The 18,724-nt window shown below is 35.6% G+C and overlaps 1 protein-coding gene across 1 annotated transcript in view; it reads left to right on the top strand.

The window, feature by feature from the left end:
- Positions 1-18,404, top strand: part of LOC120352049 (SCY1-like protein 2) — a 64,250-nt gene extending 45,846 nt beyond the window's left edge. The window contains exons 2-4 of the mRNA XM_039431499.1: positions 2,107-2,241; positions 5,554-5,784; positions 18,260-18,404. Of these exons, the coding sequence (XP_039287433.1) occupies positions 2,107-2,241; positions 5,554-5,784; positions 18,260-18,388 (495 nt within the window). The 3' untranslated portion in view covers positions 18,389-18,404. The remainder of the gene's footprint in view (positions 1-2,106; positions 2,242-5,553; positions 5,785-18,259) is intronic.
- The last annotated feature ends 320 nt before the right edge of the window (positions 18,405-18,724 follow it).

The following is an 18,724-nucleotide window of genomic DNA, read 5'->3' as shown; positions in this document are numbered from 1 at the left end:
CATCATCGAGACAAAACGTATCACACAGAATAAATTGATGGACTATGTAGTAGTCAATACAAGGTTGACTTGGTTTGTGGATATATATTGGAAACTTATTAACTTAAAACCTTAAAGAAGCCTTCCACCTCGACTGGCGAATGAAGCCATAGCCAAAGCTTATTTTTATTCATGAAGTGTTCATGGGTATTTATTCTTCTCAAATCAGGTGGTAGTAAGTTATAAAATTTCGGAGCAAGAAAAAGAAAACATCTCTGGAACGTGGTACAGTTCGGTTTTGGAAGCCTAACAATCATTTGAGTAGTTTGCCGTGTTACAACAGAAATTTCATCATCATTGTTATATACTGAAACCGATCTGTTACCACTTAATTGATGAAATAAAGACAGAACCTTCAGCACATAAGTGTGTCTCAGTGGTAGAATATTCAATGCTTTGAAAATTGGAAATGTATGTGACCTCCTCTTAACTCCCTGTATAATCCTCATTACAGACTTCTGTAGCACTACAAGCCTTCTATAATGAGAAACAAAAGTGGATGCCCAACAGGAAATTCCGTAAACAAGCTTAGAATGAAAAAATGCATAGTACATAATCCGTAGAAAATGTTTTGGGAAAAACTGCTTCAAGTGATAAAATAATGAATAATTCATCAATTGAAAATCTAGAAGAAATCCTAAATAAACATAGAGCTTTGTTTCCTATTGTAACGTGACGTGTATTCTGAGAATGTGAGTGTGAGCGCTGTTATCAGGTCTGGCTGCAACTGTCTACAACGTTGATGGAAAGATACATTTATCTACAATTTCTATTTATTCAATCATTCAGAATTTATTACACAACTTACAGAAAAGTACCACAGGCTAAAACGCCCAAAACGGTTCCTATTCTAATTTATACAATAATTTAATTTTCAAGATTTTCAATGTTTTTGAACGGGTAGTATTATAGTAAACTGTCTACCAAGGTACCTAGAATAGAAGGTACTGGCCACGCGTAGCTCTGTGAACAGTAGACCTCACGCAGTATTCTCATCCACAAGTACCTGATTGAAACTATAGACCTTATACAGCAATAGACTGGCTTCTCCACACATCTGTGAAATCACTTGTCAGCTGATTTATGATGAATAATTCTATAGTCTGATTTTTACTCTAATATTGGCGTATAAAGAAGGCTCCTTTTTCCTTTTATATTATCCTTGAAATGCAAAATTTCCAAAAACCTTGTATATAAGTCGACGCGCAATTAAAAAAGGATCATACCTGTCAAATTTCATGAAAATCTATTACCGCGTTTCGCCGTAAATTCGCAACATATAAACTTATAAACATTCAAGCATTCAAACATTTAAACCATTAAGAGAAATGCCAAACCGTTGACTTGAATCTTAGACCTCACTTCGCTCGGTCAATCATTTGAAATCTTGTTATTTTCTATTAAGTTCACTACTAGGTTCACTAATATAATATATTATTATTTATCCATTCAATGATACACAAAGCGCAATTAAATAAAACGATTCACCATGAAATGGAGATTTTATTCGTAAAGAGTAATAGGAGTTGAGAATTGAGGTTTGAGAAATAAGAATTGAGAAATAGCATAGGATTATCAGAGATTGACAATGGTGTAATAACCGAAACCGGTCTTTCTAATTATCAATGAATCAGTGTTTTTTGTCAATTTCTTAGTCTTTTTCATTCAATATGAATAATTACTACAATATCAACTTCTCAACTACACAAAAAGAGAAACCAAAAGTACCATATCATCTCTTGTAATAGAGATTTGAAATTAATTTTATGTATTTATTGCATCTACCTCATTTTAATCATAATAATAATCTTGATGATGTACCCATTGTATGAATCAATCAATAAAGCATCTATCTCATCTAGTTACTATGTGTTTGTTGCATATACTTCATTCGATTAATATGTGTTGGCCTATGTGGTGGTTGTATATACTTTGTTTAGTTACTGATTTGATGTGTAAATATTTGTGTTTGTTGCATATTCTCCATTCGTTTAATAAGCCTATGTGTTGGTTGTATATGCTTTGTTTTGTTACTGATTTGATGTGTGTTTTGTGTGTGTGTTGCAGGAGGTGTCGGTGTTTGTGTTTGAGAAGCGATGCGCGGAGAAGCTGCACAAACCGAAGCGGAAAGAGACGGTCACCGAACTGCTCAGGGGAAGTGTCAGGCAGTTGGAGCGGTTTCGACATCCCAAAGTGCTACAGGTAACTAACTTTAAACTTCTATGGTCATCATCAAGTGGACTAAAATCAACACTATAACTATACACTTTCATATCAATGCCTAGTGTTGTCCACTTACATTTCACATTTTTTCATCGATATTTATTTATTTATTCGTGGATAAAATATTACTAATCATATAAAATAATATGATTGGGTAGGAACAACAGGCTTGGCCCAAAACTATTCCATTCCCAAATTTTGATAAAATTTATATTATGTTCGTTTGTGGAACAAATGAATAATAATTGATTGAATCAACGTTTGAATTGAATGAAAATCGGGAAGCTCAACCACACATTCATTAACAAGCCGAGTTGAGGTTGTTCGAAAATGGCAACACATATTAGGTGGAGTGAGGACTTTATCAACTATTGTTACAATATTGTTAATCTCTAGTTAATTTGGAGCTTGCACATCATGCTGTAGATATATGTAATGTGAATGGAGCCATATATTATGATTGGTTGTTGATGATTATTGTTACGGTTAAGTCTGCTGTTGGCCGACACAAGACAAGAAACCAGTGAGCCAAGCATTGAAACAACAGCATGGTAGAAACGAATAATGCAAAACAAATATGCAAGACGTATAATACATAACCGTGTCTTTTCTTCACGATTACATGCTCAAGACACAACGGTTAATATCAGAACACCTGTTTACTGATGAAATCATTTATAAATTGGAAGATTTTGGGAGAAAATGCTATTTGGAAATAGCAATCAACTATAGAAATATTAGCTAAAAAACAGGGGGAAATACATTCATCCACTAAAGAATTCATTCTCGACCCACATGTTGACAGAAGAGATTTTCCTCTCAGGATAAGAATTTTAGAATGAGAATAATTTTCCTATCGTGAATTATTTCCATTAATCTTGAACCAGAGACTCGTATCCCTTTAGTCACACTAATCTAACAACTATAATATCTACTAGCCGTCAGGCTCGCTTCGCTAGCCATATCCGTCTAGCTAGGGGACTCCGCCCCCTGGACCCCCGACTGGATTGTCCAAGGATGCGAACAGCAGGCTCGCTTCGCTCGCCTGCATTTTTTCATTTGGGCATTTTTATCATATGTTAGGACGATCCAGTTGGGGGTACAGACTAAACGTTTGGCTAAACGGATATGGCGAGCGAAGCGAGCCTGACGGCTAGTAATATAATATTCCCAGGAATAGCTCTGATTGAAGTAGCAGTGCCCAATCAATCTTTCTGCGATAAATACATTTCAATCTTCGACTTGGTGCCAACCTAAAGCCGCGTCCACACTATGTCGATCGACTCTGTCGACCCGGTCGATCGACAAAGTCGCTCGACACCTTCGACTGTGTCGATCGACAAAATTGCCTCAGTACATGTGGACGAGTCGATCGACAACCATCATAAATGTTCATACATAGTCGAGTGTTTTAAGTGTTTTAGTGTTTAGTGTTTTATCTTAGTCAGTTTATATTTAATCGAGTGTTTTATTTTAAATAAGAATCGAGTTTTTATATAAAATGAGTGATGATGAAGATGCTTTTGTTTTTATAGTCAACATCACTTGAATCCCATAAGTAACAACGATCACGGTACATTTCAATAAAATTAGACGTTTGGGTATCACTCCAATTCATTTTCAATAAAAATCTAAGCACTTGAACAACAGTATATTCACTATTCACTAACTAGTATATTCACTAACAGTATATTCACAACAGTATATTCACTAATTCACAACAGTATATCACTATTCTATCTTCTAAAACGGCAGTGACAAGATCGACACGTCCACACTGGTGCGTTCGACTCGACTTTCTTTGATCTGGACCGACCTGAATCGGGTTGCGTTCGACTCGACTCGACAGCGCTCAACAATGTCGAGCGACACGTCCACACTTGTTCGACATTGTCGATCGACTTTGTCGATCGGTGTCGATCGACATAGTGTGGACGCGGCTTAAGAAAGTCAACTCAACTTAATGCCAACCTGACAAAATTATTAATTTAGTTACCAGAACAACTGTTTCGAAGAGGTACTCTCTCTAGATTATAGTTCCATATCAACATATGGTATGGACATTTCAATATTATAATTTTAAGATATTGGAATAGGAAGAATATACATGCTAAAAGAACTTTGAACCCTTAAAAACCACCCTTAGAGTTAAAATATCGCCAAAAGATTTCTTAGTGCGCCTCTAAAGGGCCAACTGAACATACCTACCAAATTTGAACGTTTTTGGTCCGGTAGATTTTTAGTTCTGCGAGTGAGTGAGTGAGTCAGTCAGTCAGTCAATCAGTCAGTCAGTGAGTGAGTGCCATTTCGCTCTTATATATATAGATTTTGAGAAAAAATCTGTATTTTTGAGAATAGCACTATATGATATCTACTGTTATGCTCGGTTTTCAGCTTCAAGTTGATAATTAGTTTTTTTGTTTTAAAAAGGTGCATAGGGGATGAAGGTGGCTTGAAATAACCATTTTTTGGTTTTTCACTTACATTTTGAAATCACATGTCTCACGAACATGAGCATCCAATTAGTTATTTGTGCAACTAGTGCGCAAAGTGACAGTTTGCTGCACCGAAAGAAACGTAGGCGAGGGCGGAATGGTTTCTTGAGTGCAGCAGAGGAACTTTGTGCACGTATTTCACATTAAGTTTTTCCTACAGTTACCATTGAATATGAAAAGTGGGTAATTATGGGTAAAATTGCCTGAAATCCATCAAATAACTTAGTAGTGTTTGAATGGCGGGGGGCAGCTGTGTGGTGTGTGCTGTGGTGGCACTGTGCTGTTGCTGTCCTCGATATAATATATAATAGTAATAATTAGCGCGTTGTGCTTCGTTGCACCTCTGCTCACTATAGCAGCCCAGTCACTGTTACCAACTTCATTTTGATTTTGCTGCACTGTTGCTCCATATAACCTACTAAGTATTTTGCGTTGCCATGTTGCAAATCTGGAGTGCAGAAAAAATTTCCCGCACTAGAGCGGAAAAGTGATTCTTTGCGTTCTGTAATCAGTGCAGCAATGGCCACTTTTCAACGTAACTGTAGGAAAAAAAAATTGAAGCTTACATTTATAGTGAAGTGATACTTGTAGGGTTATTCTTCATCTACCATAGTTATCGATATATGCTCTTAGAAGTATAATTTTTTTGCTCTCTTCAGCCTTTAAACTTTTCGATGATCATTGACATTTATGAGGAACGTCCACACTGATTTTGAGGTCACAGAGCGTTTGTATATTTTCAATGTTTGAAAATATCCGATTTTCTAAAAGAAATTGATTTCGATGTGTTTGCCAGGTCCTGCACCCGGTCGAGGAGAGCAGTGACACGCTTGCGTTCGCCTCTGAGCCGGTGCTCGCTTCGCTCGCCAACATCCTGGCCTTCCACCAGGATGCTCCGTCCACGGCGCATGCGCCTGCCACGGGCGCCTCCTCGCAGACATCCGCCTCCAACCACCCCCCACCCCAGCCGCCCCACGCCAAGGACTACCAGTTCTTGGATATCGAGCTCAAGTACGGCATACTACAGGTGAGCTGAATCAACACTTTAAAACAAAGTGGTCTTCCACTAAATTACAGTTAGGTTGATACATTCCAAGTGAATGATAAATATTGACCAGAGTCTACTGATATGGAAATAAATTGGATGTTGCATTTGAGATTGCCAGTTTGGTGTAAGGGTAAGCATTCCTGACCAGCAATTAGGAGGTACTGGGTTCGATTCCCGGGCTGACAAAAAATTTCTGTGTAGTAGCGCTCATTGAATTTCCAGCTAGCTGTTTACCCTGTTGTCAATATTTGCAGTAGCAGAAGTCTTCGGGGTGATTTAGAGCATTCAATTGGGATTTCCGTTTAATAATAATTCTTCATTGAACAAAGTATTGAGCAAGTTTGGAGATTTTGAATAAATTGAGTTATTATGAACCGATTCAAGTGATTTGGAGTCGAAAAAATTTCGCAAAAAATTCAGCAATTCTCGCAGAAATAACTAGAAACAGATATTTCATATCTAGTATAGATCAATGATATATAAAGAGATATAAGAGATCTAAAGAGATGAGCAGATATAAAGAGATCAATGGATCCACTACTGAATCACAAGATAATTTACTGAATCCAAGTTATTCCATAGTCAAAATCAATTTGTATGGAATGGAATGATATTGGTTCACTTCAAACTGAAAAATCATACATTTTCTGTTATATGGAATGAAATAATGTGGGTTGACTTCAAATGAAAACTCATATATTTTCTGCCGTTAGAATAGATTTGCTGGTAGGAGAGAAACGATCGATTGTTTTGTAGCCTGGAAATATCATGAAAGAGAAGAACTTGAAGGGCGTTGGTTGTTTGGAGAACTTTGAATGAGTATTTTGAAGCCGTTGAGAAGCACAATGTCAAAGAGTGCCGTTTTCCAAGAAGCTGGCAGCAATGCCTTCGTTTTATTTCAATAATCAAAAGTGGAAAGTTTCCACGGCACACAACTTTCCTAAAGAATACATCAACACTTCAATCATTTTGTTATTGATAAAGTTGAGTTTCGTGCTTGATGAAATTAATTCTTATGCATACTTACGTGTAAAATATGTACTGTATCGAAAGTGATTTGTGGGAAATTCGACCCAGTTAGTTTTAACTAGAGAGACTGGAAGTTTATAAAGGTCATTGTGAATAAAACTTTTGGATCGATGTTGAATTATGGATCATGCAAAAATCATAATATATAAAATTAATTAATATTCATATAGCTATTCTGTTGCTTACATGCCTCAATATGACCATGAAAAATGTGTGTATCAATTCCATGTTCATAATCGTTACTACGGAATTAGGATATCATTCACGTGCTGCTGCTTATAATCTCAATAGTGGAAGTCTTCAGAGTATTTCATATCATTGAAAATAATGTGAATGAGAATATTGAAATATTTCATAGCCATTAGAATTTCGTTGTTTTTATTATTCAGTTGACTAATAGCCCCGTAGCAGAAACTTGAAACTTAGTAACTAGCAAAACCAATCAGAAATGAAGTGTGTAAATGAGAGAAGATCTCAGTATCAAAAACAGAAATGAAATTCTACAATAATAATAATAATAATAATAATAATAATAATAATATCGAGTGACCTGGCTGACTCAGGTCTGGTGTCAGAGTTTTCAGGTCGCAACTGATCAATTTCAGGGCCTCTGACATGACCTAACGACTGCTTTTTAGGCAGCCGGGACCGACTACAATAATTCTACAATAATTTTCTGTGATAAATCAGATTTAAAACATGTAAGCTTCTATGAAACTCTCCGATAATTTCCAAGTTCCACCAAAAATTTAGAATTTGTAAGCTTGAAACATAACAACACAAGCACATTCATCTATTTTTCCTGGAATGAGAAAAATGCGTTTCTCTCACAAGCAATGTCCATCCAGATGTCAAAACGGTCCAAAATTATTCCAGTCGAGAGGAAAAGATATCACCAAAGTGATCGATGGATGGATGCGGATGCTTTCCATTCAAAATTGGCAGCAAGTTTCCGATTGCGTCATTCCACTCAGCAGCTTGCGGCAGTATCTGCAAATTGATCTGATGCTAGTCACTATGGAAACAGGCCGGCTGCTGGCGTAGGTGGAAAATATAGCAAGATTCACTAGCAACTGTCAGCTCTGATTGCATGGGAAGCATCTATGTTATTCATTGATTGATTGAGTACTTTATTTATGTAGATTACAATATATACTGGCTTATACACTTATATACAATAGCTTACAATACAGCAACATTATAGATGAATTTACATAATATAGAATACGAAAATAATTATTGAACTGTTCATGATATGGAAAAAGCAATTTGTAATATAATAACTATAGATAATAATTATATTGTTATGCATCTACATAAAATTGGCGGAGCTTTGGACATATCAATGTCCATTCTTCGGAAAGAATATGAGGAATCCTGACAGAAATTAATAGGTGAAAAATTTATATAGAGAGATGAGGAGATTCATTTCAAGCTGTCAGCGTTGGTCTAATGGAATGCGTTTATGTTATTTCATAAGGAACACTGACAGTCATGGATGAAAAATATGTATAGTGAAATCCACCCAGAATTGTCAGCATAGGTTGCATGGAGAGCATTAATGTTTTCTCATAAGGACCACTGACAGTTCTAGGTGGAAAATATTATAGTGAGATTCACTTTAATCTGTCAGCATTAGTTGAATGGAAATCTTTGATGTTTTTTTCGGTGAGGAATGCCAGTTTGAAGTGAGTAGGAAGGAATCCTCTCCCAGGTAGAAGTGATGTATTCATTAATTATTATGCAACACGCATGCAAACGGGATGACATATGTGTGATAAATAATGGCGTTTGGTGACACACTCTGCTCACTTGGTATTCAGACTCTATGGAATTTATTATTTCTGTTGTTTTTGTTCAAATACTTCGTGATTTCAATCAGTATAAATTCATTCGATTAATGATAAATATCGGGGCACCGAGCTTCGCTCGTTATTTTTACTTTCCTTGCCCTATTACCATAGGTAAGGAGAGTATTGCTTTCCGAAAAAATTAAGGTACCTCAATTTCTAAATTTCTATACGTTTCAAGGTCCCCTGAGTCCAAAAAACTGGTTTTTGGGTATTGGTCTGTATGTAGTATGTGTGTGTTGTTGTGTGTGTGTGTGTGTGTGTGTGTGTGTGTGGTGTGTGTGTGTGTGTGTGTGTGTGTGTGTGGGTGTGTGTGTGTGTGTGGTGTGTGTGTGGTGGTGTGTGTGTGTGTGTGTTGTGGTGTGTGTGTGTGTGGGTGTGTGTGTGTGTGTGTGTGTGTGTGGTGTGTGGTGTGTGTGTTGTGTGGTGTGTGTTGTGTGTGTGTGTTGTTGTGTGTGTGTGTGTGTGTGTGGTGGTGTGTGTGGTGGTGTGTGTGTGTGGTGTGTGTGGTGTGGTGTGTGTGTGTGGGTGTGTGTGTGTGTGGTGTGTGTGTGTGTGTGTGTGGTGTGTGGTGTGTGTGTGTGTGTGTGGTGTGTGTGTGGTGGTGTGTGTGTGTGTGGTGGTGTGTGTGGTGTGTGTGTGTGTTGTGTGTGTTGTGTGTGTGTGTGTGTGTGTGTGTGTGTGTGTGTGTGTGTGTGTGTGTGTGTGTGTGTGTGTGTGTGTGGTGTGTGTTGTGTGTGTGTGTGTGGGTGTGTGTGTGTGTGTGTGTGTGTGTGTGTGTGTGTGTGTGTGTGTGTGTGTGTTGTGTGTGTGTGTGTGTGTGTGTGTGTGTGTGTTGTGTGTTGTGTGTGTGTGTGTGTGTGTGTGTGTGTGTGTGTGTTGTGTGTGTGTGTGGTGTGTGTGTGTGTGTGTGTGTGTGTGTGTGTGTGTGTTGTGTGTGTGTGTGGTGTGTGTGTGTTGTGTGTGTGTGTGGTGTGTGTGGTGTGTGTGTGTGGTGTGTGGTGTGTGTGTGTGTGTGTGTGGTGTGTGTGTATGAGTGTATGAGCGTCTGTGTACACGATATCTAATCTCCCAATTAACCCTACACCGCATGAATTTTTTTTTAGTCATGAAATAATTATAAACATTGAATGACTTGAAATTTGGAACTTAAGGTCCTTTCACTATAAGGATCCGACACGAATAATTTCGATCAAATGCAATTCAAGATGGCGGCTAAAATGGCGGAAATGTTGTCAAAAGTTGAGTTTGTGCTTGATGAAATTAATTCTTATGCATTCTTACGTGTTAAATATGTACTGTCTCTAAAGTGATATATTGAAATATTGGGAAATTGACCCAGTTAGTTTTAACTAAAGAGACTGGGAGTTTATGAAGGTCATTGTGAATAAACTTTTGGATCGATGTTGAATTATGGATCATGCAAAAATCATAATATATAAAATTAATTAATATTCATATAGCTATTATGTTGCTTACATGCCTCAATATGACCATTAAAAATGTTTGTACAATTCCATGTTCATTATCGTTACTACGGAATTAGGATATCATTCACGTGCTGTTGCTTATAATCTCAATAGTGGAAGTCTCAGAGTATTTCATATCATTGAAAATAATGTGAATGATAATATTGAAATATTTCATAGCAATTAGAATTTCGTTGTTTTTATCATTCAGTTGAGCAATAGCCCCGTAGTAGAATTTGAAACTTAGTAAATAACAAAACCAATCAGAAATGAAGAGTGTAAATAAAAGAAGGAACATACCTGTCAAATTTCATGGAAATCTATTACCGCGTTTCGCCGTAAATGCGCAACATATAAACTTATAAACATTCAAAATTTAAACATTAAGAGAAATGCCAAACCGTTGACTTGAATCTTAGTATCAAAAACAGAAATGAAATTCTACAACAATTTTCTGAGATAAATCAGATTAAGAACATGTAAGCTTCTATGAAACTCTTCCATAATTTCCAAGTTCCACCAAAATTTAGAATTTGTAAGCTTGAAACATAACAACACAAGCACATTCATCTATTTTTGTTGGAATGAGAACGTTTCTCTCACAAGCAATGTCCATCCAGATGTCAAAACGGTCCAAATTATTCCAGTCGAGAGGAAATATATCATCGAAGTGATCGATGGATGGATGCGGATGCATTCCATTCAAAATTGGCAGCAAGTTTCCGATTGCGTCATTCCACACAGCAGCTTGCAGCAGTATCTGCAAATTGATCTGATGCTAGTCACTATGGAAACAGGCCGGCTGCAGGCGTAGGTGGAAAATATAGCAAGATTCACCAGCTACTGTCAGCTCTGATTGCAAGGAAGCATCTATGTTATTCTATGATTGATTGAGTACTTTATTTATGTAGATTACAATATATACTGGCTTATACACTTATATACACTAGCTTACATACAGCAACATTATAGATGAATTTACATAATATAGACTAAGATAATATTATAAATAATTATTGAACTGTTCATGATATGAAAAAACAATTTCTAATAATAATAACTATAGATAATAATCATATTGTCATGCATCTACATAAATTGGCGGAGCTTTGGACATATCAATGTCCATTCTTCGGAAAAATATGAGGAATCCTGACAGAAATTATAGGTGAAAAATTTATATGAGAGATGAGGGGATTCATTTCAAGCTGTCAGCATTGGTCAAATGGATTGCGTTGATCTTATTCATAAGGAACACTGACAGTCATAGATTAAAAATATGTATAGTGAAATCCACCCAGAATGTCAGCATTGGTTGAATGAAGAGCATCAATGTTTTCTAATAAGGACCACTGACAGTCCTAGGTGGAAAATATTATAGTGAGATTCACTTCAATCTGTCAGCATTAGTTGAATTTGAAAGCGTTGATGTTTTTTTCTGTGGGGAATGTCAGTTTGAAGTGAGTAGGAAGGAATCCTCTCCCAGGTAGAAGTGATGTATTCATTAATTATTATGCAACACGCATGCAAACAGGATGACATAGTGTGATAAATAATGGCGTTTGGTGACACACTCTGCTCACTTGGTATTCAGACTCTATGGAATTATTATTTCTGTTGGTTTTTTTCAAATAATTTGTGTAGAAGATTTATTCATGGCTGCCTTCCGAAACGAAAAGCTATTAAAGCTCGACTCTCATTGGTCCCCTAACCCAAGTGTTGAAAGTGGGATTGCCAAGTCTCGTCCAATCACAGCTCTCTACTACAATAGTACTATAATAACGTAGAAGAAAGGAAACAGTCAGACTGGGTTCAAGCTCGACTCTCATTGGTCCCCTACCCCAAGTGTTGAAAGTGGAATTGCCAAGTCTCGTCCAATCACAGCACTCCACTATAATAGTACTATAATAGTAGAGTGCTGTGATTGGACGAGACTAGGCAATTTCACTTTCAACACTTGGAGTAGGGTACCAATGAGAGTCGAGCTTGAAGCCAGTCTGACTGTCTCCTTTCTTCTACATTCCGATAGAGAGCGCTTGTGGTATCATTTTTGAACTGATATTTTATTATTTGAAATCGACCAACTGTTTTTTTTTTTGTCATGTTAACTGCCAGGGTTTGCTGAATGCCAAACTGGATATTTCTTTTACATGAAAAATCAACTATTGTCGTATTACTTCTGCCTTATTATCTATTACTTATTGTCATTACTTTAAATATTATGTTAAAGCTTATAATATTGTTTCCAAGTTTATACTGCATATTTGAAAAAATGATAATTGTATTATGATTAATCATAGGTTAAAATTAGGTAATATTATTGCTTCTATGAATATCTGAAAGTGTATAAGCATAATATTGATTCACCCTTAATACTTCTATTACTGGTAGGCCTAGTGACAATTCGATAATCAAACCTGCAAACTGTACCCACGATTATCATTATTACATATCATCATATCATATCATCATCATCATATCATATCATAATTTCTTTATTCATGAATTTGTACCGTGTATACAATGAATAGTGTCATAAATACATATCTTTGATTAGATACAATTAAAAATAAAATACATAACAAATAAAACATTTACAGAATACAACAATACAAACATACAATACAATTCAACTCATAGGAGCTGATCTCATTCATTCAAATATTCTTCGATATTATAAAGAGCTCTTCCAGTTAAATATATCTTTAATTCAGCATCCACCAACAACAATCTATTAAACACTTCCCAATATTACTCCAATCCTTATGCTTTCTCACTCGAACACTTCCACCCATCATCAATGCTTCTCTCTTATTGTACAACATAATCCGCAAAGTCACAACAACCACCTGTTCATCATGGTTTCCAAGGAAACGGGAATGGTAGGGTGGAGCTTTAGAGGGGGAAGGGTACCCTGTAGAGAGACAAGGATGTGAAAAGGAATGAATGTAGTGAGAAGGGGTACAAGAAGAGGGAAGGGATTCTATGTATTTCACTTTATACTTCCATGTTCGCATAGACAATGATGCAATGATTTGATTACTGTTCACTTTACGATTGAATATCGGGGCACCGAGCTTCGCTAGTTATTTTTATTTATTGATAAACAGAACACAATTCTCTAAAATGGTCGTGTTTATATTTCACAGCTGGCTATTTTATATCATCTTATAAATTTCGGGGATGCGATATTTTGATTTTTCACATACCCACTCGCTCACTCACTTTTTTACCACCCACAACTGTTTCAGCTAAGGATGAATTATCCTTTTAATGTCGTTCAGCGAGTTTCCTCAAGGATGAGACCTAGTGCAATTGATTTTTTATATCTTAAACCTACTATGTTCCAAATTTCGTGAAAATCGTTTGAGCCGTTTTCGAGATCCGTTGAACATAAATAACCAAATATAAATATGAAAATACAGAAGTTTCTCGCTGAATATAATAGGATATAATATACTTCAGTAAGATTCTCTATAAGCTGTCAGTATTTCTTTTACTATAACATAATGGTTTCACATTCAACCAATGCTGACAGTCCATCAAGACAATTGACAATTTGACAATTTCTTAGTCTTTTTCATTCAGTCCATCAAGACTTTGACATAGAGAAACAATAGCGTAAGTAGATATCCCATGGTATAGGGAATTTATGTCGCAACTTTTACTGTTATCCCAAGCCGATTACTGTCGATTATTGTCAATTTTCACTGTTTTGTTGGAGTGATAGTGTATGAACGGCACAATTTGAGAGACTACCAGCGTCACACAGCTGCATAGGAAAGAACTACGTGAACTATCGGCTTGGGATAACAGTAAAAGTTGCGACATAAACGCCCTATACCATGGCATATCTACTTATGCTATCGTTTCTCTATGACTTTGATCTGTCAGCAATCTTTATATAGTGAGTTCCACGTTATAATAGCAGTGGAGAAAGATAGAAGAACAACGTTGCCGATCCTCACTGACTTGTCAATGCCTTCTTGACGGTAGCTGATACAGGTTTATTAATGTTATATAACCTGTTCATTCTCGTTTAAAATAATCAATTATTTTTTATGAGGCAAGGAATTATACTTTTCAATAATTCCATAATACATTTTCATAATTAAGATGAAATATTTTGTCGATTAATTATTCAAATTCTCAAATTCAAATTCATTTCTCAAAAAACATTCACAATTATAATAATATAATATTATAACATCCAAAAATAATACAAGAAAAATACTATTAAATATATAAAATTATCCCAAAACTGCAGTATATTTTTTTATGTCCATCTATGTTTAAGGAGTAGCCTACAAGTTAAAACCTGTGCGTAGACCTAAGTTGCAGTAATATATTTATTCAATATAAACTAAGAAATTAAACCAAAATAAGAACAAAGATTAGTGGAATTCACACACAAATATAATTTTGTAGATTAGTAGATGATGAAATTAGATAAAAGTTAGTAACACACAATAATTATTATTCTATGATAAAAAAAAACAAAACATAAACAGCAAAGCGTAAGAGAGTGATAGCGCTATCCGGTTTGTTGAATGGTAGATAAGGATAGAGATACCAATGCTAATCAAACACTGCCATTATAACGTGGATTCCACTATAGAATAACATCAATGCTGCCCCTTTCTACCAATGCTGCCAGATTGTCGTGCATCTCTCTATAACTAAATTCATGTTTGGATTGAGATGAGTTTATATGGCGGATAATGGAACAGTATCTGTGGAGAGCTACAGCTTCCCTGAATAGGGATATGCTTCTCGAAATAACATGGTCGACTGGTCTTGTCAAACATTGCCTTACACAGACAGTGCTCCAAGTGTCTTGGGAGATTGTGAACAGGTCAAGCATGCTTAAGGGCTACTCTGTTGCTTGATGTAATCATAGAGTATTGCTAGTCAAAATATTGTTTTCTCTAACCTGAGGAGGAATATTATGCATGTCTTTGGTTTCTTCAGTATGTGATTAGGGATAAATTCAGTGATTCCTCGAGTAGGGATCTTTCGGAATTGAAGGATTCCAATGTAGAAACAATTGAACCTGGGGCCTGAATACAGGGCCTGTATTACAAGACTTATAAATTAAAATTTACAATCCTGTGAAATTATGTCTCATAAAAATAATTCTACACTACTTGTAAAATCACCTGTAATATTCGCCTGTATTACAGTTCCTTTATTTTGAATTGATGATTTCATTGGCCAGCGAGCCTAATATAATATTTGAACAAAGTGCTACCTACTTAAAATGTTTTGGTGGAAAATCCACATTATCAAATTTCTGACGATGGACAGATTGCATTCATGCTGGAAAATAACTTAGTTAATGATAAATAGTTGAGAAATTATAATAACTACTTAACTTACATAACTTATTATAACAGTTATGTGAGTATTAATGTTTCAAAAAAAGTTAAATCAAATGTCAATAATTAAATTAACGACATTAATTAAATTTGTTTAATAAAAAACATAAAACATTATGGACGTACATTTTCTGAATATTTCCAATAACGCTTCATTGATGAAAGCTTAATCTAAACCGTTCATTATATTCATAAGTTTCCTGCATCATATTGTAAGAAATTCTGTCCTTGAAAATTCTTGGCCTACGAATAATAACATAGTCATCTTTACTAGAACTACTACCTTCATCCATTTTAACACGTTGCCTTTTCAACAAAATGTCGCTTTTCAAGATTCTACCTACACTTGTAAAAGTTCTAGGATGATCTAAACAATGATAAAATATTCAATATCTCACAGGTCCAGTAATACAGGAAGTTTCTTTTCATGAAACACATCTATGATAAAGTCCTGTATTATTTACTTGTAATACAGACAAATGTCTTGTAAATTGTTTAACTTGGTAAAATTTTTTATGAAACACAAACTTCTAAATTTTACCTGTAATACAGGAACTTTTCCTGTATTACAGGACTTGTAACTTTTATGAAACAGGCCCCTGTTTGTAGCGGGGTTTATTAATTTATTTATTCAACTTCCAACGGTACAACACAAATTTTACAAAAAAATAACATAGCAAACAGATACCAGAAACAAATATATTTTTACTGAGGAAAATATCGCTTCACAGAAGAATTCATGACATAGAGGTTACAAAAACCAGTCCAAATTATAGAATGTCATGTGGAAAAATAACTTCCATGATTTAGTTATTGAGAAGTTCGATTGTACTATTACTATTTTCTGAAAAATGATACCATTGTTTGTTGGAATGAACAGGTGAAGAAGAAATAAATTAATATTTGATAACATTATAATGTGATTGATCATATCATGAGAATGGAACATCCATAATGGATACCAAAGTTTGAAAGTGTATGTCGATTACAATCAGTCGACTCAGTGCTTTCAGAGAGAAAACTACGTAAGCATATCATGAGCAGTTGAACACTCACTTAGATAATACTGGCTGATTCAGCACGGAAACATCGCAGCCGCTTTATCCCTACTTTTCTCTGTTCCGCATTCCCTCCAATTAATTTTGTATGGACCATATATAAATATCGGGGGATCGAGCTTTGCTTTGGAGTACAAAAGCATGAAAAATGTATTACGAAAGAAGAAATTATAATAAATTTATAGTTTATACAGAAAGGTTCTATCTAATTACAGTAGATTAATCCCTAGAGGATTGCAAAAATTTCTCTCACAAAGGCCCGGTTACACAAAAGCCGGTTAAATTTTAATCCTGATCAATTTCACGTGGACCAAATCAGAGAAGACCATTCGAAAAGATGCCTTCTCTGATTGGTTCCACTGGAATTAATCAGGATTAAAATTGAACCGGCTTTCGTGCAACCGGTACCAAGTACTTGATTGAACTATCACAAAAGTTCAACAGCTGAGTCATAATTTTGACACAGTCCCACACACATGAACACACTCTCTCACTTTCATCACCAACAGACGATGAAATGATTATTATCAGCTGTTTTTCCAAGGATGAATGATAATTGTCCTTTCAATGTCCTTCAGCGAGTTTTCCCAGGGATGAGACCTAGTGCAATCGAATCTTCATATTATAAACCTACTATGATCTGAATTTAGTGAGAATCGTTAAAACCGTTTTCGAGATCCGGTGAAATACAAACATATAATTTTTTTGTTTAGTTGAGAAGTTGATATTGTGGTAATTATTCATATTGAATGAAAAAGACTGAGAAATTGTCAAAAAACAATGGTTTATCAGAGATTGACAATGGTGTAATAACCGGAACCGGTCTTTCTAAGTATCAATAAATCTGTGGTTTTTTGACAATTTCTTAGTCTTTTTTATTCAATAAACATATAAATAGAAGATGCTTGTTTAATAGTATAGGATAACAAATCATTCAGGTGAACGATATTTATAATGGCTACAACGTAGTCCTACTACAATAGCTAATAGCTATTACTGTACTTATGATAGTTATAGCTAATTGAATGAAAAAGACTAAGAAATTGTCAAAAAACCACTGATTTATTGATAATTAGAAAGACCGGTTTCGGTTATTACACCATTGTCAATCTCTGATAAACTAAAACTAAATACAAGAGCAGCAGAATTTATACCAGTAGGCGAGTACTGCTATTGGTCGAGGGCATGAACGCCTGCCATTGGCCTAGCTAGACAGTCTCCTCCTCCTCAACGGTGTGACAAAATGGCGGCTTAAGCAACAGAATCGCTATGATAATAAAATTTACTTTTAGTATAAAATAAGAACCAAGAAAACAAGTGTGAAAGATAATAAAACAAATATGTAAATGGAAAAACTATTGACTAATGTATGCTTACAATTTTATGATAAAACTAAATTCGTAGTGTTGTATTGGTTGAAATGAATCTGGTCATTTAAACTATACTGGGAATTTTCCTTAATAATTACTCTTGTTATTTCTAAAGCCTCCAGAATATTCAAACTACACAAAAAGTTATAGAGCTAATACGATGAGCCTATGTATGTATGTAAAAACAGATAACAATCTTACACCATATAGAAAAAGCATACAGTGTATGCTTACTCTTATAATATACTAGGTATTTTTTAAAAACTTCTCTTGATCTTTTGTTTGTTTTCTTTTTGACAGATAACCGAGGCACTAACTTTCCTGCACTACTCAGGTCACGTGCTCCATCGCAACGTCTGCCCGAGCAGCATCCTCGTCACCAAAAAAGGCACATGGAAGTTGGCCGGCCTCGAGTTCACTGGTAAGTAATAAAACCATTAAAATAAATGCAATGCTAATTAAATTCGCAACTCGCATTAATTCCCGGTTTTTCGTCTCAAGTCCAATTTCCATCCAAGATGACCTCTTTGGTATTCCTTGTGTGCTCTAGTATCCATTATCCTTCCCCCTTCCCCCTCTTCCGCATCCTTGCTCCGGAAGTTTCCTTGGAATAATTTATTCATTATCCTTCCGACTCTCGTCTTCTAACGATCTACGTGAACACTCCCGTCTCCCAACTACTGCCCTATTTTCCACTATGCGTCAAGTCTTCAGCAGATAAATGATCTGGAACTATGCTATTTTGGGATAGTTCGAGCAAATTAG

The sequence above is a fragment of the Nilaparvata lugens genome, chromosome 6 (assembly GCF_014356525.2).
Source record: "Nilaparvata lugens isolate BPH chromosome 6, ASM1435652v1, whole genome shotgun sequence".
Taxonomy (NCBI): domain Eukaryota; kingdom Metazoa; phylum Arthropoda; class Insecta; order Hemiptera; family Delphacidae; genus Nilaparvata; species Nilaparvata lugens.
Note: the sequence above shows the minus strand (reverse complement) of the source record. Positions and strands in the feature narration are given on the sequence as shown.